The 22,889-nt window shown below is 39.0% G+C and overlaps 1 protein-coding gene and 1 long non-coding RNA gene across 16 annotated transcripts in view; one reads left to right on the top strand and one right to left on the bottom strand.

The window, feature by feature from the left end:
- Positions 1-2,775, top strand: part of LOC118671306 — a 28,464-nt gene extending 25,689 nt beyond the window's left edge. For all 3 annotated transcript variants that reach the window (XR_004972733.1, XR_004972734.1, XR_004972732.1), the window contains one exon: positions 110-2,775. This is a non-coding gene — a long non-coding RNA (uncharacterized LOC118671306). The remainder of the gene's footprint in view (positions 1-109) is intronic.
- On the bottom strand, positions 1,168-22,039 carry LUC7L3 (LUC7 like 3 pre-mRNA splicing factor). Of its 13 annotated transcripts, none has more exons than XR_004972730.1 (13): positions 21,796-22,038; positions 15,622-15,688; positions 12,425-12,464; positions 11,795-11,939; positions 11,358-11,432; positions 9,981-10,085; positions 8,834-8,995; positions 8,178-8,461; positions 7,145-7,305; positions 3,154-3,294; positions 2,949-3,048; positions 2,435-2,522; positions 1,168-1,604 (listed from the first exon to the last, which is right to left on the bottom strand). XR_004972730.1 is itself a non-coding variant. In XM_036339339.1 (13 exons), exons 1-12 carry the CDS (start codon positions 21,892-21,894, stop codon positions 2,476-2,478), a joined length of 1,404 nt encoding a protein of 467 aa, XP_036195232.1. In that variant the 5' UTR covers positions 21,895-22,038; the 3' UTR covers positions 1,168-1,604; positions 2,435-2,475. The 13 variants fall into 13 exon arrangements, 10 of the variants coding, with proteins under 10 accessions (XP_036195232.1, XP_036195230.1, XP_036195233.1 ...); XM_036339339.1 differs by having other exon boundaries at positions 2,435-2,500; XR_004972729.1 differs by having other exon boundaries at positions 2,435-3,048; positions 21,796-22,039.
- Between the last annotated feature and the right edge of the window lie 850 nt (positions 22,040-22,889).

Raw genomic sequence — 22,889 nt, 5'->3', positions numbered from 1 at the left:
GTTAGCTATTCCAAGTGAAGCAGAAAGGAATAATAAACCTGGCATTTTAATACCTTAATATTTAATAATAGAATATAGTAAACTGTCACTTTAAATTCTCTCCCTACAGGCAATCATGTCTAACTACACAAAGCAATGCTTGGAGGTGGCTGATTTTGTGTTAGATTGTTTTTCCATCCCATCTTAATTATCATGTGAATCATCTTTGACAAATGCAGATAACCCATTTGCTGCATCTTCAGAATCACTTAGGTAAGCCAGGAGTGCACTGTCCTCAAGGCATTATCTCATAGAGCCTCTGAATTGTCAGCTTCATGGTTTTCCAAAGCTGGGTGGAGAGTATTTTAGTAAATTCTGTGACAGTTCATTATGCCTATTGAAAAAATGCAGTGGCATAACACTGAGGCCCAGACCTACTAGATTCCATGTGCTAGCTCCCAACATGGAGCCAGATGACCTTGGGTAAGTCATTTAAACCACTTACTCAATTTCTTTACCTATAAACTGATGGCAATACTCGAAGACTATAAATCACAAAATATTATGACATGTAACGAGGTAATTTTATACAGTCGTTGACAGAGTGGGCTATCAATAGGAACTCACTACCAAATTTTCCATACGTGGCCAAAGGGGAAAGAAATCATCAGCTTATCCATCAGTTTTTTAAAAAATCCTTGTTCAACCTATTACACACCCATAGAAATTTACATTTGTATTCTAACAAGATTGGGTAAAAGAAATCTTGATACACGATTTAAAACAAAGACCAAAAATGAGTTAAAAGTTCTTGAATGCTCTTCTACATCATTATATCACAGCTAGAGGATAGTGATCATCAGACGGATGTGTTGAATTTACTACCACTAAAGATATCTCAGAGATGTAAAAATATATTCTAGTGCACTATACATCTTTGCTACTTAAAAGCAAAATTCAAATTTACTCTTTACTACCCCAAATTGAAGCACCATTATTAAAAACATTTAAACTGTGGAAATTCTATAAAAATTAGTCTTAAACAGAACCACATAAAACTGTGCACTAATACCTCTAGTGTAACAGTGTACCTCTTATATTTAAAACAAGGGACTAGTTCAGAGTCAATGCCTTTATTAGAAAAAGATGAATACTAAAACTTTCCAATGACAGAGACAATCAAATCTGTAACAGAAAGTCAGAGATACTTTATTTTCACTTCTAAATCCAAAGGCTAGGAATAGCAGAGTTGTAAAAATGGAATCCCACTTAGTCTGATTCACACGAATACTAACGTTTAATCCTGTTTTCAAAGTCCAAGAGTGAAAACTTGCAATTAAACACTGAGCAAGCCACATGTTTAGGTAATATTTCTTAAAAAGTCTTAAAGAAAAAAATATGATACATGACCTAAGTTTTCAGTGGCATATATATATTAACACATGTTCTGAAATCTGGTAGGTCACATGAGTCCTGAATTAATTTTTAATAATAATAAAAAAAAAACAACTAACTGAGCTTTATACTTTTTCTATGCCACTATAGTTTTCTTTCACCTCATTTTAATGTCGGTCTTCACTTTATGCCGTTTTCAGTTTTCTTCCAAAAATCTTCGAACAGTAGTCCTATAATGCAAAATTTGGGGAAAAATGATAATTAGACAGCATGTAAAAGGCAATCTTTTATGACTAAGTGTTGGCCCAGTCACTAACTGCTAATAATATATGTATATGGAATGTTTTTGTATTCTTTTTCATTATCAAGGCATCAGTGTGGTCTTAAAGCCATGTGCCTGTGTATACTTGCCTATGTGGGAATGGCTCACACAGACATCACATTATACTGCTGTCCTAGAAAAGGAATGCCACCGATAAATCAACTAATTGGTACTCCCTTTCATTAGGAATGTTCTATCCCACGCCACTAGCCCAAAGAATGAATAGTTTGTAGGTTTTAAGAACTCTGATAAAACCTGACTTTTAATAGTTCTTTAAAAACCCAAATTCATTCTGTATGGTTCATCAGTTCTTTACATTCAGATTGAAAATGTCTATCCTTGCTATTCACTGCTGCTTTAAATGTATCAGCCAGCGACTATTCCTATATACCTCTGGTTGACGGCAAAATTCTCCTACACAGTAGGAAATATTAAACACATACCTCTTAAAGACTTGAGAATTGCATTGAATGTAACAAGGCGAATAATATGAAGTGTTTATTGTATTTAAAATTCTTTAAAGATATCTAATTCTGGGCACCACTGCATCCCTACATACAGTTGAAAAAAAATTCCATTCTGTTAACATTTGATTTATAAGTTTCACGCAATACACAAAAACCCCTCTGTGCTTCTTGTAAAGAACAAAAAAGATACACAACAGTTAAGCGTAAAGATCACAGGCAATAGCATTCAAACATGGATGTGGGTAGAGAAAGGAGTACCTGGCATGAGTACCTGCTTAGTTTGACTGAATCCTTGATTTTTAATTTGGCTTTTCATGGGCCGCTCACAACACCAACGCTGTGTGAGGTATGGTAGTCAGCTGCAATAATTCATAAACCCTACACTTCCATCAATCCAATGCTACTGGCTCTCGAGTTACAGAACAAACTGCATTAGAATGCAAGGCAATAAAGCAAAAAACTAGAAACATCCTTGACAAAGAAATAACTAGCAGTTTAATTAAAACAAAGTAGTCCAACATGTGCCTCAGAAATATTTAAGTTTTTAAAGCAATGTCTCTGCCAATGTACCAACACAAGATGGACTTAATACCAAAAAGAAAAAAAAAAAAACAGTTCAACCTTTTTATTTAAAAAAATAAAAAGAAATGACAGCAAAATCCCTAAAAAAAGGATAATTAACTTTTCAATGGCGACTATATTACAAATGTGGGCAATAATTTCCAAAGAGGCACACTAATGGGGGCACGAGTCTGCTACAAAATAGCTGAGACAAAACAATGTACCTCAAAATGTTTTGCAGGACTACACTGTCTTTTCCTTCAGAAGATGTATGTCTTCTTACTCGGCTTAGTTCCATCTTCATCTGTGCATACTTACGCTGCACTGTCAAACAGTAACAAAAAGCCCTAATCAAAGTGAGAAACAATACACTTACCTCTGTCTGATCTGAGGTCTTATCAGATCAGTTTTAATTGGACTGAGTGTCACCTTCAGATTTAATGTCTTCACTGGTCCCATTGACCTCATTCTTAGTATCACTTTCCTTTGATTCAGTGTTTGCGTCTTCACTCTGTTTTTCTCGACTACTGGACTTCACACTACTTTTTTTATCATCAGATCCCCTCTTTTCTGCCATAAAAGAAGACATTGATCGTGGATTTTAAAGTAAAATACATGATACTTTGAAAAGTGAAACAATCAAGAGATAAAAAGACAATCACTTCCCACAGACTACAAAGTACACAGTTTGGTCAATTTATCAAAGAGATAAAATCAGTAATTTATGGAGGAGTGGGAAATCAGAGAAAACAAAAGGTAAAATAGTGGGCAAATTATCCAACTAGTAAGAATCTAAAGTACAGGTAAGTCCAAATCACTGCAGAAACTAAAATTTAAGTAAATTTTATTTAGGGTAAAAACCACCAAAAAGCAATGGGAAAGATATGGAAGACAGTACACAGAAGCTGTGTTCACATGAAGTAAATTTATTAAGTTAAATGGGTGAAAAAAGTTGTATATTTAGTAGGCACGTTTCTCCAACTATTTTTAAGTACAAAAGATTGCTTAACTATCTATACTAGAAGCCCGGTGCACAAAATGCGTGCACTGGTAGGGTCCCTAGCGGCTGCTGGCTGGCCCCACCCCCTGGTCAAACTCCGGGACAACTACTGGTAGAGGGGACAATTTGCATACTCTGCTTTTATTATATAAATTATATTTGAATGCCCAAGGACAAGCCCAATGAAGGAAAGTGGGTCTTAAATCTCAATCCAAGTACTGAACTTTTTTACGCTTTGCTAAGTAATATTTAGGCCAACTCAAGAGTTGTTTTTCTAAAAGGAGACATTAAGTTCAACTCAGCTACAAATAAAGAATGAAAAAGCGAGTCTCGATGTTTTTCTTGTACTGTTTTCTTTGGAATGGTGAAGCTTCAGACTAAAAGTAAAAAGTGGTACACAGAATAAGTATAGGGTAGCCTTTTCAGTTCCAAGTATTACCTAACAAAAGTTTTCTACAGGAAATGTTAAAGCAACCTACAAACTTTCTGGGGGGAAAAAAACCCATTTTTTTCCCCTTACAACTAAGTTAAGAATAGCTGGTCTAGCAGACTAGTTCATAAGACAGACGTTTTAAGAGAAGCAGAACCCTTCACAGAACCTGGACAAAGGTGTTAAGACATAACATTAGTAACTGGGAGAGGAATGGTATGAAAACAAAATATGGTATAAGGGACACCATCCAAAGAATGTAAGAATTGAAGATCTTATGTGAAGGAGCATGGTCAGTCCACAACACTTGCAAAACGCACAAAGCAACGTCCAAGTAGCTGACTGCAGGACTTGCTTCACGTCTGTCTGTCCACTTATGAGAACTGTGCCAGTACAGTGTGCTCTAACTGACCTTGTGGGAAAGTCCTCCCTTTGTGCCTTATGGGCTTCTCCGGTGCACAGGTAGCTTCAATGAGGAAGAGTCGTCTTGTTGCCCCGTAGAGGACTAGTAGTCAGTCCAATAATCTTATCTTCTGCCCTATGTAAATATGGTAGATCTTAATAGTCCTAAGGACATCCACAAAGTGTGGTGGATTCTAGGGCTATAGATTAAAAAAAGGAAACTCTCTTGGCAAAGAGAGTACCCTCAATTGGTTGGCGGTAAGAAAAATGGGTTTGTGTGAGAAAATCGCTTTCATTTGCGGAGTTAAAGTGCTTCTGTCACAGCACCTGGAGTAGTGAGCTCCCTCTTACTCATTAGCATATCAGATGTTGGCTACTGCTCACATCTGGCCTCAAAGTTCAGACCTTCCGTCATTTATATACCTGGGAGTGCCTGAGTGGCAATCTCAAAAGCCAATAAAATCATACCATCACTTCTAAAAGAGGCCCAAAGTTAAAGATAAATCTATCACAGCATACTCAGCTTTTCAAGATGGATCTGATGCAGTTTTCTCTGAATCAAGCCCTCTATCCTTCCTCAGTATCTCACCAGGAAAATCCCGGTTTGTCCATATTCTAAACACAACACAGTTTACTTGAAAGTTATATTACATTCCATGATGTCATTACAATTAGGATTATAGCTAAGCAATCCAGGACATCTTTTTTTTTTAATCCAGAAATTACATAAGCACATCTGCTTTAGGCCAGTGGCTTTTATTGCTCAATGTTGATCCCAGATAGCTATGAAAGCTTGCTAACTTTTGTCCCTGAGAACCAATCCAACTATTTTAAGTAGCATGAATGATGTTATACCAAAGAACTTTAGTTCTCAAAGATAAGTGATTAATTTGATCTCTGACATCAATATCTGCCTAAGATTTGACCCCTCACCCAAAAATACATCGTACAGAAAGTCTTACAAAAATGTTGGGTAAAACTTTCTCACAGCTAACAGTTATTCCTGTGTAGCCTCTGAATCACAGAAGTAACTTCCGAACTTAAATGGCAAATACTAAAGCTCATGCAAGTTTAAAAAACGGTCCCTGTTTCCTACGTTTTAACATTTGCTCCATGTTGTAGAAAAAGCCAATATATGTAAATATATTTTAAAAGAAAGTGAACTGATTTAAGGAAAAATAAAAGCAAAAGACCAAAAATAAGTTTACTGTTTGCACTGCTAGTTCTAATTCACTCTAGCAAAAACCCGAGTCTGACACCCTCCAACCAAAAAAACCAGAACAAGCTAGTTCCATAAAGAAAACGATGAACGAGTACCACATGAATGTCCAGTACAATAAACTCGAACAGCAGCACACACATTATGTGGTGACCAAACATGGACATAGGCAGAACAGTATGGAACAAGCAGAGCCAAGAAAATTAGAAATAGGCCCTCTCATTCCTAAATGTCATGCAAAGCAGAACAGTTAATATAAAAGACGCTCAAAGAATCTGAAGAAAATGAAGAAAGAAGACCTCAATTATTAAAAGAATTATCTTTCAATAAAGGCTAAGTTAAAGGATGAGAATATCCTTGTGAAAACATGCCAAAGACAAAATGAGACAGTCCATTAATAGTGCACAATAAACCAAATACTAAAATGCCACAGAAAACAAACAAAAAAAGTAGAGGGGAAACAGCATGATGTTTCATTAGAAAACATGGTTAAACCACATGGTAAGATACTAAACTTCTGTGAACTTAGAAGTTAATTACTGCCCTAGCTGGTTTGGCGCAGTGGATAGAGCATCGGCCTGCGGACTGAAGGGTCCCAGGTTTGACCCCCAGTAGGGGGTGTATAGGAGGCAGCCGATCAATGATTCTCTCTTACCATTGATGTTTCTATCTCTCCCTCTCCTTTCCTCTCTGAAATCAATAAAAATATATATATATAAAAAAGCTAATTACTGAGTTACATGAATGTTACACATGAGGACCAACGCAACAGTGTACATTTATTCTGCAAGACATATTATGGAACACTACAGATTTTTTTAAAATGCTGCCAATAGTAACCAAGTTAATATATTCTACAGCTTAAAAACACCTGAAAGATAATGCAATACTTAGAATAATCTAGATCAGTGGTCGGCAAACTCATTAGTCAACAGAGGCAAATATCAACAGTACAATGATTGAAATTTCTTTTGAGAGCCAAATTTTTAAAACTTAAACTATATAGGTAGGTACATTGTTATTAACTTAATTAGGGTACTCCTAAGGCTTAGGAAGAGCCACACTCAAGGGGCCAAAGAGCCGCATGTGGCTGGCGAGCCATAGTTTGCCGACCACGGATCTAGATAAGACTTCAGGTTATAAATTGAATGATGTAGTTTTAATGTGTCCTAAGAAAGTACCAGGTCAACTGTCATTCTCACAAATTAGAGCAGGAGAGGGGACAATAATGCCCATCTCCCACTGAATGGTGATCACTGTTAAGTGAAAAAGGAGTATAGCTTGAAAATGGAACCCAGCCATTTCAAAGATTGAGGAGGCAAGAATGTAAAAATAGTACTTAATGAATCAAATTCTCACATAAACTAACCTTTCTCCTTGGATTTTCTATCTTGTTCTCTGTCCCGACTTTTGCTCCTGTGCTTGTATGACTTTCGATCCCGGCTTTTTGATCTCCTTCGATCTCGACTACGAGATCTATGCTTTCTTTCTGATCTATCATGGCTTCTGCTTCTTCGGCGATCTCTACTTCTTAATAATTTAAAATGAAAGGAAAGCAGTTTCAGCTGATATTACGAGAGAAATTATATACCACTGAATAAATAATAAGATTAAACTAAATTTCCCCTTAAAAGGCAAATGAATGTAATTTACTAAACCCATTTACACTAGACATCTTAACTGAAAATCTAACTTCAATTTTTCAAAGTGCTAAGATAGTTATCATGCTCTTTGACCCCTTCTTTAATCACAACTCTAATTAGAAGTTAATTTAATTTCATATTTTTGTTTTTAAAGAATTAGTTACATGTTTTAGTTCTTAATTATGCTTGATGTTGTTCAAAGCAAAAGTAGATAATCTTACCTAAAAAACCATATGATTTAAATGTTTTCTTAGGACCACTGAGAAGTATTTAAAAGACCACCTAGCCCTAACTGGTTTGGCTCAGTGGATAGAGCATCGGCCTGCGGACTCAAGGGTCCCGGGTTCGATTCCAGTCAAGGGCATGTGCCTTAGTTGCGGGCACATCCCCAGTGGGGAGTGTGCAGGAGGCAGCTGATTGATAATTCTGGCTCATCGATGTTTCTAACTCTCTATCCCTCTCCCTTCCTCTCTGTAAAAAATCAATAAAATATATTTAAAAAATAAAAAAAATAAAAGACCACCTAGTAAACTCACTTCCTAAGTAAGATTGCATCAAACCCCCCCAGACTGATGGGAAATTGCCAAGAATTTGCCTTGAAGATGGATTAGTTCACTGATTCAACTTTCATAATCCATCCTCATGCTTAATGATACTTAAAACCACCCCAAGTATCAAGGAATAACAAAAACTAGTAGTTACTACTGTTTTTACTAATACACGCACTGCACCAGGCACTGTCTCACGTGTTCTACAAACCTGCTTCGCCTTCTTTCTCTACTTCGTGACCTTTTGTGGTCCCGAGACCTGCTGCATCTTCGGTCAGAAGTTCGGCTTGAGTGGCGACTCCGTGAACGACTTCTCTTTCTTCTCTCCCTATCGCGAGCCCTTTCTTTTTCTCTCTCTTCCTCTTCTCTTCGTCTTTTCCTTTCTCTTTCTTCCCGTTCTCTCTCCCGCTCTTTTTCTCTTTCTTCTCGTTCTTGCTTCTCTTTTTTTAAACGCTCATCACGATCAGGTTCTTCAGTTCTTTTTCTTAATTTTTCCTAAGGAAATAAATTTTTTTAGAGCTATAAACTTTAAAGACATTGTCAAACAATGGTTATCTAACATGGAGCATTTGTAGACCAACTTAGAAAATTTTATGCCTTCAAGGGAAATTCCAACACCACATACATACACAAGATATCATTACGTGACTAAATCCTCAGGAAAATTCTTTTCCCCAAATTCATGGAGTGAAGACAATAAAATACTTTTCTAATCTAACCGATTAAGCAAAGTTTTATAGGGATTATCACTGCCTCAAATAACACACTAACAAAATATCACCAAGAGGTTTATATCTATGTAATCAATCTTTAGCCATAATAAAATATATTAGCTATCGCTAAAATATATGTTTAAAAGAAACTTACTTTTAATTCCTCTACAGTAGTTTTGATTTTGGCATAGCCCATGTGCTGTTTTCCCATTAAATGGTCATCTACCCGGGACTGGGCATCTCCTACAATCAAAAAAGCTCCACACACTTCACAAACTTCCATTTGTTTTTCTTGGGCAGCAAAACTTTCAATTGTCTAAAATGATAAATCAGTTATAAGAATGTCTGAGGACGAGAAAACAAACAAACCTCAAAAGAATACTTAACATTTACAGCAGACTTAATTTTGTGAACTGCTATTTCCCATCTCCCCCAGCCTTAATACCAGCAGCAATTGGGTATACTTTTTAGAGGGGAAGGGTGACAATAGTAACCACTCTTTGTCTCATCTAGGAAATGCTGAGTCCTCACTGCTCAACTGTAACCACTGAATTATCTGCACCACCTTGAAAAAGTTAACCTTTTAAAAAGCTACCTATTTTATACTCTATTAAGTTCATTTTTTGTTAGATTCAATAGGCTAAAGGTGTCACTTCCATAGTAAAAATGTTTTTCAAAATCATTAAGGTATGAATTGAGCATAATCTGAACATATCCTAGTTAGCAGTTGGAAACCAATTGTATTCTACCATCAATATCCATGAATACATATTCTCTAATTAAGACAGTTTATTAAAAGCTGCAGATATTTTCAGAGTATACCAATATTAAAGATTAATATGTACCGAGTAACTTATTTTAACAACAAAAAACCCCACAACTACGATAGTTCCGGTTTGCCCAACCTTCACTAACACTTGATATGGTCAGTCTTTTTTATTTTAGCTATTCTGATAAGTGTACAATAAACCCGAGAATACTCATGATGATATAAGGCACCAGTTGGCAAGCCAGCAGCTAGAGGCCTGCTTTTGTAAATAAAATTTTATTGGATAAAAAGCCTCACCCATTTGTTTATTATGTATTGTCTAAAGCTGCTTTCATAAAGGCAGAGCTAGGTAGCTGCCTCAGGACAGTGTGGCTTGCAAATGTAAAGTATTTATTATGCAGCCCTTTGTGATAAAGGTTTGCTGATTTTGATGGAGGACACTAGAAAATTGTTTACAGAGGGTCTCAAACAAATAGGTTCTAGTAATTCACAGCAAACAGCCTGGGTAAATCAAAATGAGGTTGCTACTCACCGATGTTGTGGACCTAAGCAATTCTCTCTCCTCTTTTAACTGTTCAACTAATTTCATCATTCCTTGGGCTTCTTCTACTTTTCCTTCAGATCCTAATTCTTCAATCTACGGCGGATTAAAACAAATAAACACATTCAAGCTCCTTTCTAACGAAATCATCCAAATACCTCCCCTCCCCCCGTGCTTCATTAGCATGGTTGTTTGGGTCTTTCTGTTTGGTTTTGTTCACTAAAGCCTGTTTAATTTACCCTTTTGATTTTTTTATAGCATTAACAAAGTTTACTTGACATGTAATACGCTACTACGCTACTTATTTTAAAGTGCACAATGTGGTTAAGTTTTGACACACAAGAAACCAATACCTTCATCTAGATAATAAAAACTTCCATCACCCCAATAGATTTCCTTTATGCTTCTGTAGTATCTCCTCCCCAAACCACCACTGATTTGCTTTCTTTCACTATAGATTATTTTGCATTTTGTAGAATTTTATATAAGGGGGGGGGGGCGCGCACCTGTGGCCTGGCTTCTTTCACTCAGCCTAATTAACTTAAAATTCATCATACTGTTATGTGTAATCTATCTATATAAAATCCTAATATGCAAATCAACTGAACAGCAAAATGACCGGTCGCTATGAAGTGCACTGACCACCAAGGGGTAGAGGCTCAATGCAGGAGCTGCCCCCAGCCAGCAGGCCCCAACTGGTGGTGGCAGCAGGGGGCGGGGCCGGCGCCAGGCCAGCCAAGATGGGTGAGAGCGGAGGCCTTGATCGCTCTGCCGGTCGCTCTACAGATTGGCCCTGATCGCCCGCCAGGCCTAGGGACCCTACCCACACACAAATTTTTGTGCACTGGGCCTCTAGTTCCTTTATATTACTGAGTAGTATTCCATTGCATGGATACATCATAATTTGTTTATCCATTCACCTGTTGATAGACATTTTAGTTGTAGGTTTTTGTTTTTTGCCTACTATGAATAAAATTGCTATACACATTGTTTACATTGGCATACAACTCTTTGTGTGAACATGTTTTTATTTCTCTTGGGTAAATATCTAGTAGTGAAATGGCTCACGATATCTCCTTTAACTTAAATAGATAAAACTCTTCTGCAAAGTGGTTGTACCATTTAATATTCCAGCAGCAGTGTACAATAGTTCCAGTTTGCCCACAGCTTCACTAACACATGGCATGGTCAGTCTTTTTAATTTTAGCTGTTCTGATAGGTGTACAACTAGTACCTTGTTGTGGTTTTAATTTGTATTTTCCTAAAGATATTGAGCACCTTTACACGTATTTATTTGCCATCCTCCGATCTTCTTTGGGTAAATGTTTATTCTAAGTATTTCCTGACACTAATGCACACAGTTCTTACCTGTTGCAGGAGTACATCAATTTTATCTGTTAGAACCTGAATTTTTTCTTCATTTTTGCCTGTTGGGCCAGCTGCCTATTGAAGACAATAAAATGTATTATCAAACAGTAAAGAACAAAAGTAAACATTCAGACTCTCACATATTGTTTGTATTTAATAATTAAAATGTTGAATCACAAGGATAGTAACTCAGTTATCTTTAATTTCTGTTAGTCAATTACATATTGTCAGTTACTAACATTTAAGAGAAAAATCTGATTAGCAAAATCAGTATTACATTTACTAATAAAGATTGAAAAAATGCCTTTTAAATAAGTTTTATGTCATTTTAAAAGAACACAAAGTAATGAATGAACTTGAACACAAGTTTCAATACTAGAAAGTTCTCCAGAGAACAAGAACACTTTACAAAGATTGTAAATTAATTTCATTCTCACCCCAGAGGACTGCTGGTTTTGAGATAATGCCAAACGAGCATGGCCTCGTCTAATTCTACGTTCTACTTCTGCAAGTAAACTCTGTAAGTATCGAAGAAAATCTCTCTCATAGCCAACTTTCATGAAACGAGAACTCTTTTCATACCTGATAAAAATGAAAATAAACAAGCATTAAATTTTTTCCAGATCTCTATTCATTACAACTCACATATTCTACCATAACAAGTCCCATAGCTGCATTTAGGCTAAAAGGTAAACTAGGTATTTAAGAAGTGAACTTCTAGTTGTCCCTCCTCCTGGTAAAGGGAAGGTGGTATTTAACATTATGTTTGGTTAAGAGCATAGCTTTTACAATCAGGCAAATCTAGGTGCTTCAATACCAGCTCTACTACTATATTTGATCTGTGACCTGACAAGTCTCATTTATAAAACCAGGGTGTCAATAAGCAGCTGTGACGTATCATTATTAGAAGCTACGACTTTCTGCCACCCCCAACTAATGAATAGGACGGGCCTCTCTCAGGCATTCATTTTACACTAATTCCAATGATTTCTTCAATCCTTTTCCTCTTTAAACCAATGACTGGGAAGAAGGGAGATGGGGGATGACCAAAAACAAAAGTAACTTACTGTTTTCGTAGATTTTCATCATGAATTTTTTCACATGGACCTGAAGGAAAAAAAACGAGAAATATGAATGTACATAAAGTATTGGTGACCTTACCAACTTCTCCTCTTGCTAAAATAAAAAGTTCCTTTTTCAAATAAAGGGGAAAAAGATTCATTTTGTCATTTGAGTAGTCTGTAGGTACCTAAATCGAGCCTGATGAATAATGAAGCAACATGCCCAACAAGCACACGAAAACTGTTTTCCTTAGTCTTAGAGATCAGTATAATGGAGAGCAACTGTATGTTAAGCAGAGAGAGAGCGGGAGGAAAGAGAAAATTGTTCCTTACTGCCACCCAAGAAAAAAAACTCTGATGAGGGTGGACTACTGGTCAGAACCACCACTGACATCTTGTTAATTTTGAATATCTGCACGTGTAGTCAAACAGTACAAGACTAGCACCCTAGTCTCATCCCTTCCCACCTCTAAAAGGCTACCAATTTTAACTGTTAGCTGTTTCTTCTGGATATTTATAAAGTATCCATACATTCATAAATTCAATGCTTATTTTAGTTGATGTTGGGCATCAAAATTTTAGATTAAATAACTATTCAGTGTTTAAGTTTGACTATGTAAGTACTATTAACTGCTGAGCCAACAAAAGGTGCATTATGACACTGAATACACTTCACTTTGTTAGAATTCATTTGTTTAGTTTTCTATTCACTTCCAAATTCTTCTCAAACACTTTAACTCAGCTACAGAAGCTATCTCAACAATAACTTCCTTCAAGATTCAAAACACATCAGAAAATCAGCTTCAGTTTCTTCCACGGATTTCCTGATCTCTTCAATATGGGCTGCTTATTTTCTAAGCCCACTAACAGAGTTGTCATCCTAAGAAATTCCTTTTCTGGTCTGTTTTGAATGCAGTTTACTGGATCTCTTGTTTTTCTCCTTCTTGGTTTATGCCCTTGTGTTGGTGGAATTTCCAGGGAAAAGGTTCATGGGAGATATATATGTTGAGATCTTGCATGTCTGGAAAAAAAAATCTCTTTTCACCCTCCCACTTTCACCTTTGATCATAAAGCCAACCTAGGTAAAAATATCTGTCAGTCAGAATCCTCAGGGTGTTTCTCCAATGTCTTCAAGCTTCCAGTGTTGTTACCGACAAATCTGAAGCCAGTCTGATTCACAATCCTGTGTGCCCCACCCCCAAGGTGTTCGGAAATTTCACAATGGTGTCTTCTTGGTATGGATCTTTTTCACTTACTGTGCTGAGTACATGAAGGCCACATTCAATCTAGAGACTAACATCCTTCAGTATTGCAAATTTAAAATTTTTCTCCTTTCTGTTTTCTCTATCTAGACCAGTGTTTCTCAACCTTGGCTGCACATTGGAATCACCTGGGAATCTTTTAAAAATCCTGATTTCTGGGCCTCATCCTCTGGAAATTCTGTTTCTTTGTTATGGGGTGGGGCCACAACATTAGTAACAAAGAAACAGAATTTCCAGAGGATGAGGCCCAGAAATCAGGATTTTAAAAAGATTCCCAGGTGATTCTAATGTGCAGCCAAGGTTGAGAACCACTGATCTAGACTCTTACTTCAGCTATTAAGAGAGCTGGGCTAATATTTTAAATATTTTCTGTCCGATGACCCAACACTCCAGCAAATTTTCTTGATTTTATTCTCAAAATTTTCCAATGATTTCATTTCAGATTTCTCTAGTTCTAATTTCAAGAACTCTTTTTGGTTTTTCAAAAGTTTCATTTTTATATAGCATCCTATTCTTCCTGATATCTTCTAATTTCTCTGATACTAAATTTAGTTAAAACTTTGTTTTCCTTATCTCTAACTCCACTAAATTCTTTTCCACTGTTAGTTTTCGTTAATCTTTCATGTGGAAGGTTTTCTTCAATGTCTGACTGGTGTCCTTGCCTGGGAAACACTTCCAACATCTGACTGGAAGTTGGTATGCACAGGCAGGGTTTGTCAACTAATAGGAGCTTTACCCACTGGAAAATCAGGCATCAAGACTTTCTTTTAGAAGAACTCCCCAAGGATCAGTACCTGTAGATCACTTCTCGGGAACTGTTCACTTTCTCTAAAGAATCCTCTTCTCTTCTGCCTGGGGAAAAACATCTGGCTGTATTCTTCTAGGAACAGGGCAGAGGAGGGAATGGGAAAACCCCACTATTAAGAATATAGACTCAGTTAATCTCTCACAGTCTTCAATTTTACTCTTTACTGCCCTGTGCTATGTCTGGAGTCCCAATATCTAAACTCTTCCAGCCCTGATGTGCTCCTAATGCTATAGGGCAAGCATTGTGCTTAGTGAACTTCTCTTTTATGGTTCTAAAACAATACTAGTTATGTACAATCCTTGGGAGAATAGTAAGTCAGTTGTTTTGTTGTTGTTTTTAATCTTGTGGTTCAGTTGAACTAGAGTCTCTTTAATTTCGCCAGAAAGTAACCCTCAGGAATGAGAGAGGAAGAATCACCATATGCACAGGTTTTAAGGGCTGGATCACCTAGACTAGTGGTCAACAGAGGGGGATTATGTCCGTCTCCACCGAGACATTTGGCAGTGCCTGGAGACATTTTTGGTTGTCACAATTGGGGGTTGCTATTGGCATCTAGAGGCTAGAGGCCAGGGATGCTGCTAAACATCCTATAAAACACAGGACAGACCCCTAAAAACAAGAAAATTACTCAGCTCAAATGTCAAATGTCAAGGTGGAAAAACCCTTAACTAGACTTTCCATTTTCAGTCCCGTGACTCAACTCTGCCTTCTATGGTACCTGGTGCCTCCTAATCCCGAGTCTGTCCACAGTTTTGCTGATCAAACACTCATTTCTGTTTAATATCCCCTTCTGCAGGCTAAATTTTAGGGTACAGGTTTCTCTGCTCTGTTGAGTTTGTAGCTACTCTTCCATCCACTTTGTCCTCTTCCAAAAATTTGTTGACATCTCTAATGATATCTCCTCTTCCATTTATACCTTTTTTGTTTTTAAAATTTCATTTTAGTGGATAGGATTCAGGAGGGGATGTAAACAAACAGGTATAATTAACTAAACTGACATTTATTAATAGGTTCAAAAATCTAAGCCAGGAAAGAAATTTCTTTATCAATAATCCTTTAAGATAAAACTTTTCAGAATGGTAAAGTGCCATTTTAAATCATAAATTTGATTGTTACATAGAAAATTCACTTACCAAGATCTGAACGAGTATTTGTGAACAATTCCGCAGGACAAAAACCACAGAGATAATATTTACAAACCTAGTGAAGAAAAACAAAGGTGCTTAACCTTAACTTTTAAAAATTTTCAGTTTTAAAACTATATAGGAAAAGGTGTCAAATAACTATTTTCTCATTTCTGGATCTTCACCTTTCAACCAAGTAAGTATAAGAACAATTTCATTTGTTAGACCTTTATTAGTTAGGTGATTGGTGGCTTCTGGACTCCTGCATTTCAGTGAGATATGTAAGACTAACGAAGAGATACCAGCTTTTAAAATCACTAACCACCGACACCGCCCGCCGCCCCCCCCACCCCCACCCCCGGCCAATAGCAACAAGTATGGGATGATATCTAGAAAAAAAGAAGTATTTGTTTTTTATAAAAAACAAAAAACCAACCAAAACACCCTACACTGTTATTGTTCTAACACTGTTAAAGACCAGACCGATTTACAGAACCAAGTCATAATAAAGATAACATCCAATTTCTGCTTTTGATACTCTACTCCCATTTTAAATTTATCATGTTGGCAGAAGTTAACCTATTATTTTGAAACTGTCATACACACTTTTTTCATTTAAAAATCAGGAATACCTGGAAATTTTACTGATGGGGGTTTAAAAAAAAAAGAAAAAAAAGAATGCCTATCACTTTGTAACCATGGTTGAACCATTCGCAACCACGGTGCCAAAAGAATTTTTAAGACATGCAATACCCAAATTTAGTCAGGGGCATTGACTTCTCTTCCCTTAGATTGTTTAAAAAAAAAAAAATGACAACAGCCAACACAACAATAGCGTGTGATGTGAATGACAATTATACTTTTCTTTTGGTCACAGCAGCAAAAAATATATCTTTTGGTGTGCCGCAGAATATTAGTAATTAGTTTGTGTGTGCCATGAGATGAAAAAGGTTGAAAATTGCTGGCTTAATGACTACTCTGGCTGGAAACAAATGCTTCTTTTTAGCTAAAAGAGTTTCATTGAGTGGGTGTTTTTTTTTTAAGAGAAAATGTTTACTATAAGAATTTATAACAAAAATATTCAGTCCCTGATAACCTACTGTTGTCAGGGTTCAACTATACCGTGTTCACACTTTCTATTGTCATTCATTTGCATGCCTTTTATCACATATACACCTTTGCAGTTATGGTTCAGTCTTTTTACTGCCTACTCAAACTGTTGGAAACATTTTAATCAATTTTCCATAGCATGCCCATCTAGCCACATGCATCCCCCCCACCCCCCCAAAAAAAACACCAAGAGCCTTAGTTATAACACTATTTAAGATTCCTCAGGCCCTAGTAACACTTGTCTTCTCTCCCACTCCTTCAAGCTAATTTCTACTAATCCTTTAGGTCCCAGTATTTAAGGGTCATTTTAGGAGGCCTTTCCCGAATACCCCAGGCTGGGTTAGGTGCACCTCTCATTTGTGCTTTTCTCCATTGTGGCACTCATTCACTCCTTCATATCTGCCACCAGACTGGTGTTCTCTCAGGCCAAGTGCTGTATCTATACTATGCTATATACTACTATAGCTTAAGAGCAATACACTTTTGTTGAATGAACGCAGGAATTCCCCCAACTTACAATTAACAAATGAGAAAATTAAGCATAACTCATAAAATAAGGAAGCACTACATTACTAACTTAAGCTACTTTTTCCCCTTGTGAAGAAATCAAGTCTAATGATACAGTACACACCCACAATTTCCCTAAAGCAATCAATCAAATACCTTAACATTTTCAGTGTGATAATAGCATTGTCCTTTTTTTTAGTCTCTATTTTAGAAATACATAATGATATCATTAAGGCTGAAGTGATGAATTCTCCAAAATAATGGAAGGGGCAGAGAATATAGAGGAAATAATATTGGCCATGTGTTGATAATGTCATATTGGGTATGGGTACATGGAAGCTCAAACTATTCACCCTACTCCTTATGAATGCTCTGAGGAGAAAAAGCAAACAGCAGTTAAGAACACATATTAACACAGACTGCTGGCAATTCCGAGAAGCCAACACTCACCTGCCTGCCATGCATAGAGTAAGGCAGGAAATGCCTGCATTTCTGACAGAAGAACATTCTGGTGACTCTGAATTAAAAATATCTAGTAAAATACTTGAACGCTCACAAGTAAAAATGGTGGACAGGCCAAAACCGGTTTGGCTCAGTGGATAAAGCATCGGCCTGCGGACTGAAAGGTCACAGGTTCAATTCCGGTCAAGGGCATGTGCCTGGGTTGCGGGCATATCCCCAGTGGGAGATGTGCAGGAGGCAGCTGATCGGTGTTTCTCTCTCATCGATGTTTCTAACTCTCTCTCTCTCTCCCTTCCTCTCTGTAAAAAATCAATAAAATATATTAAAAAAAATGGTGGACAGAAGTCTTAACTGTTTTTTTCTTTTCTAAGTAACTTCCAAGTTGATGGCAATGTTTGTTAACATTTTGAAGATTTTAGAAAACATTTAATTCAATTCCCCCCTTTAAAAAATGTTTCAGAGAGAGGGACATTGATTTGTAGTTCCACTTAATTATGCATTCATGGTTACTTCTTGTATGTGCCCTGACTGAGATCGAACCCCCAACCTTGACATGTCAGGACCATGCTCTAACCAACTGAACTACCTGGCCAGGCCTCAATTCCCCCCCCCCCTTTTTTTTTTTTTTAAATATATTTTATTGATTTTTTACAGAGAGGAAAGGAGAGGGATAGAGAGTTAGAAACATCGATGAGAGAGAAACATCGATCAGCTGCCTCCTGCACACTCCCCACTGGGGATGTGCCTGCAACCAAGGTACATGCCCTTGACCGGAATCGAACCTGGGACCCTTGATTCCGCAGGCCGATGCTCTATCCACTGAGCCAAACCGGTTAGGGCCTCAATTCCCTTTTTAAATAATTAAACCTCCACTGAACAGAGAGCATACTTCAATTTGATAAATGATAAAAGAAATCTCATTTTAGGTATAATGAGAATTAGAGTTAAGTCAACAGTTACATAATTTCACATTTGGGTTGAGATCTATAATGTAAAAGTCTCATTTTGAACTACAAAATTCTTATCTATTCTGTTAATAACAAGGCTTCTAATGCTTTCTCTGGCAAACACTGAAATCTTCTTATGTGGACAGTAACTGAAAGATGCTCTCACTAAGCAGTTAAAATCATATGCTTTCCTCATTACTGCGGTTGGTTAGGATTAACAAAACTGTTTAACACAAAATACAATCACAAGGAATAAAATATTAACAAACCAGGCAAAAAAAAAAAAGGTGTGTCAATGAATCCTTGGAACACTAGGGCTGATTTCACTTCAGCTGAAAACTTTCCCTCAAATCCAAAGCAATCTGCAAAGGAGTTGGGAACACCTGTTAAGTACTAACGGCCCTTCCCAAGACTCACTTTTGGTAGTGGTAATATATACATCATTACAAATAAATGAAAGGTGGATAATTTGTATCACAGATGCACCTTACACTTAAAACCGGGCTTTCCCAAGTGCTACTCACAATTAAGAACCCAGGACTAAGAGGTGGGTCAGGAAGCAGTAGAATGCTTAAGAGGCCATTATAAAATATGCAGATTTCTGGAGCCTTCCCCCAGACGCGCATAATTAGAATGGGGGCAGGGGTGAGATGCAGAAATCCACATTTAAAACAAATTATACAGGTCCGATATAGACATCTAGGAATGACTTTTAACAATAAGGTAAAGACCTAGCGGGGTAGCTCAGTCGGTTAAGAGCAACGTCCTGATACACCAAGGTTGCCGGTTCGATCCCTGGTCAAGGCACATACAAGAAACAACCAATGAATGCATAAATAAACGGAACAACAAACTGATGTCTGTCTCTCCCCTCAACCCTCCTCTCTCTCTAAAATAATAAATGTTTAAAAATTAAACAAAAAAACCCACTAAGGTAAAAGTTTCCATTTCAATCATTAAACAAAATAACTCCATCCAGCCGAAATTGCTTTCCCCAACTAGTGCAAAACTTGCAAAGAAAAAAAATTCAATTACTATAGGAATGGAAATGGAAAAATATTTTGAAATATCAGGTTACAGTGATGGTGAAACCCCTACATTTATATGCAGGAGTTGCCCTTACTCCAAGATTTTAGCACTAACAGCCAGCATAAAATAGCCAAATGACCTGGAAGTGGTGCCACGAACTTCCCCTCCAATAATTCTGACTTATTTAGAAGAGGCCATGTGCTTTGTTCCTGGTCAACGCCGACCTTTCCCCTGCAGTCCTGAATCTGAAATACTAGTAATTGACTTTTTCAAATCCCTGAATCTGGAATGAAGTGCAATCTGTCATTAAAGGCATAAAATACTTTGGTGACAAGTACAGAAAGTTTAAATCAGCGAGAAGCACTAAAACTGAAAAGTAAACAGATTTAAAACAGCTGAGATGACATTAAAACCTAAGTTGCTATTCTGAGAGCCTCATTGCTAATGTTATAAACCTGTAACATATAATGCAATGTGGGAATAAATACCACCACGGAAACAAAGTTTCTCCACAACCCCGTTCAAAAAACCAAGGAGGTTACAGCTTAGGCGGCTCCAGTCCACAAGGAGGCAATCAAAAGCGATTTTTCCTTTGATTCAAAATTGATAATTGTCTTTTTTGTACATCAACTAAATCCTTTTCTGGGGAAAGCTTAGATGGAAAGATTACTGAGTTAAGTGGTAAAAGAAAAAGTTACCTCACTGTGAAAAAGAAATGCCTACAAAAAAAGAGGGTCAAGACAAACAACAAAACTACTGTCTCCTATTTAGACAAATAAGGGGGGAAACCCCAAAACATTAAAAACCTACAAACTTTCTAAAAGCTTCACTTCTCTTGAGGTCCATGCCAAATATGGGACTCTGACCCACCTTAACCCTTCACACTATGGAATCAGGTAGCGTCCCGATCCTTTAAACCAGTGGTTCTCAACCTTCCTAATGCCGCGACCCTTAATACAGTTCCTCATGTTGTGGTGACCCCCAATTTCATTGTTACAAATTGAACATAATTAAAGCATAGTGATCAATCACAAAAACAATATGTAATTATATATGTGTTTTCCGATGGTCTTAGGCGACCCCTGTGAAAGGGTCGTTCGACCCCCAGGTTGAGAACCGCTGCTTTAAACACACACGCATGTTTCGATGCACGGAAAGGACTCGGGTGGCACTAACTTGTTTCCATGCGCTGCAAAGAGATTTTACTCTGGCCAAAGCCTGTGTTTAGAGAGTAAGCAACTAACTTTTTTTTAAAAAAAATTCTATTTGTTTAACCGTTCCTTCATATTTTGATTAGCGACTGCCTTTAAATTACCATGTTGTTTGATTATAACGGCAAGCCAAGTAAAGTTAAAACCCTACATCTGTTCTTCAGGTAAGACTTAAAATAACCGTTATTGCTCCACGTTCAAAACACCTGGGACACATGAGGGTCTTTTCAGAGAACCGACGGCATGGAAGTGTGGGCAGGGCCACCAAGACTTGGCTTCGCCACTTAACCGGCCGGCAGATCCCGGGTGGGCGAGCCTCACCCGTGAAACTGGGGGTGTAACAGTTACCCTCACTCACAGGGTCAGAGGACCAAGCGAGTTTTCTAAGAAAAGGCTTTGACAAGCGCTGACTAGAACGTGCTGCTACCCAACAACATTTGCAAACAAACCTTTGTAAATACGGGTGAACCCGACCAAGTTAGGACCTCTTTAAAGATTCATTTCCCCAGATAAGCCTCCATTCAGAAATCGGACTACTGTCCCCACGAACCCGGGCCAGAAACGTCGGTCTCGCTACGTCGCTCAGCCCAAATAACGGGAGGACGTGTGCTTTTCCCTATTCCATTATGAAATGAAGACTCTGGAGCCCCAGATACAGTAACTCCTTCCCCGCGTGTCCCCTGCGCTGCCTCGACACCAAAACCAAAACAAATCATCCCTCCTGCCCCGACCCGGGCAGACTCCTCCCTCCCGGGCCACGCTCCCGGCTCCCGCCGGCCACGGGCTCAGACACCCGACAGCGTCGCGGTCGTGGCCCACCGCCCCGAGTCGAGCCGCGGGGACCGGCGGGCCCAAGCCCGCGCCGCCTCCCTCCCCCCACGGCGCCTGGGCACAGGCCCAAGGCCCGCGGGACTTACGCTCTCGTGGTCCCACCGCACGTTGCTGCGCTTCTCATCCGGGGCCAGGTTTCGGTCCCGGCCCATTAACTCATCCAACAACTGCGCGGCCGAAATCATGGTGCTTCCCTCGAGCGGCTGCTCCCGCCAGCCCTGGCGCCCACTGAGGAAAACGCCGGCGACCCCGTCGCCAACCTCTCCGGCCGGCACGCTGGCCGAAAAAGCCTCCTCCAAAAAGAAGCCGATAAGACAAAATGGCCGCCGCGCGGGCGCTTTCCCAGCGTGCAGCGCGCGCGCGTGCGCCCTCGGGGTCACGCCCAAGTCTGGGAGGAGAGGTCGGTCCCGCTTCCGCCGGCCCAGGGGGCGGGGCCTGCCGAGGCCGGGCCGCGGCGCCGCCCCTCCGAAGCGCCGCCCCACTCCGCTCCTGGCGGAGCCCGAGGCTCCGCGCGCTGCGGCTCCGGCCACCGGTTTCCCCGAGCGCCCGTCTTCCCGAGCGCCTTCACGGGGAGAAATCGGAGCCTCCGTCTCGGAGCTTCAGCACGGCGCTGAAATGGAGGAAAGAGCCGCGCGTCCCTGTGTCCCACGCGACCACCCGGTGCCATCTTCCAATGGAGGAAACTCATTCCACGTTCAGACTCCATTTTCCCAGTTCCTGCGCTTCGAGGGGTGGAGGGGGCGGAAAGGGTAGTCCTTCCACTTGGCCTGGTCCTCCCACCCCAATTTTCCTGATTCACGGGGTGCGAAGTCGAGGCAGAGATAGGCGGTTTCTACACGCGAAGTACGGCGATTCAGTTCTGCACCTGATGCCTCCCAGTCTGGAATTTCTTTTTGAATTGTCGATTCATTTATTCAATTACCTGAGTACTTACTATGTGCCAGGCACGCTCTTGAGGCTTGACGCTAAGCTCGGAACCTTTCAGACACAGCCCTGCTCCCATAGACCTTGAGGATCAGTGAGGGAGACAATCAGTAAAGAAATATCAACTGTCAGTATAAATCGGGGTACGGATGCTAAAGCCAGATTTCCTGGGTTAGCAATCCCAGCTCTGCCATTCTGTCTTCCTTTCCCTACCTACATGTGGGGCTTATGATAATAACTAGAGGCTCGGTGCATG

Source organism: Myotis myotis, unplaced genomic scaffold (assembly GCF_014108235.1).
Source record: "Myotis myotis isolate mMyoMyo1 unplaced genomic scaffold, mMyoMyo1.p scaffold_m19_p_17, whole genome shotgun sequence".
NCBI classification, from domain to species: Eukaryota; Metazoa; Chordata; class Mammalia; order Chiroptera; family Vespertilionidae; genus Myotis; species Myotis myotis.
This window is presented reverse-complemented; position numbering and strand designations above follow the sequence as displayed.

What these genes read in the sequence shown, in the direction of transcription:
- LUC7L3 (XM_036339335.1), bottom strand. Translation starts at nt 21,894, where the DNA reads ATGATTTCGGCCGCGCAGTTGTTGGATGAGTTAATGGGCCGGGACCGA. An exon ending in AAATACTCGTTCAGATCTTG is followed by an intron (nt 12,465 to 15,621) that starts GTAAGTGAATTT and finishes TTTTTCCTTCAG; the next exon opens with GTCCATGTGAAAAAATTCAT. An exon ending in TTGATGTACTCCTGCAACAG is followed by an intron (nt 10,086 to 11,357) that starts GTAAGAACTGTG and finishes AATCCGCCGTAG; the next exon opens with ATTGAAGAATTAGGATCTGA.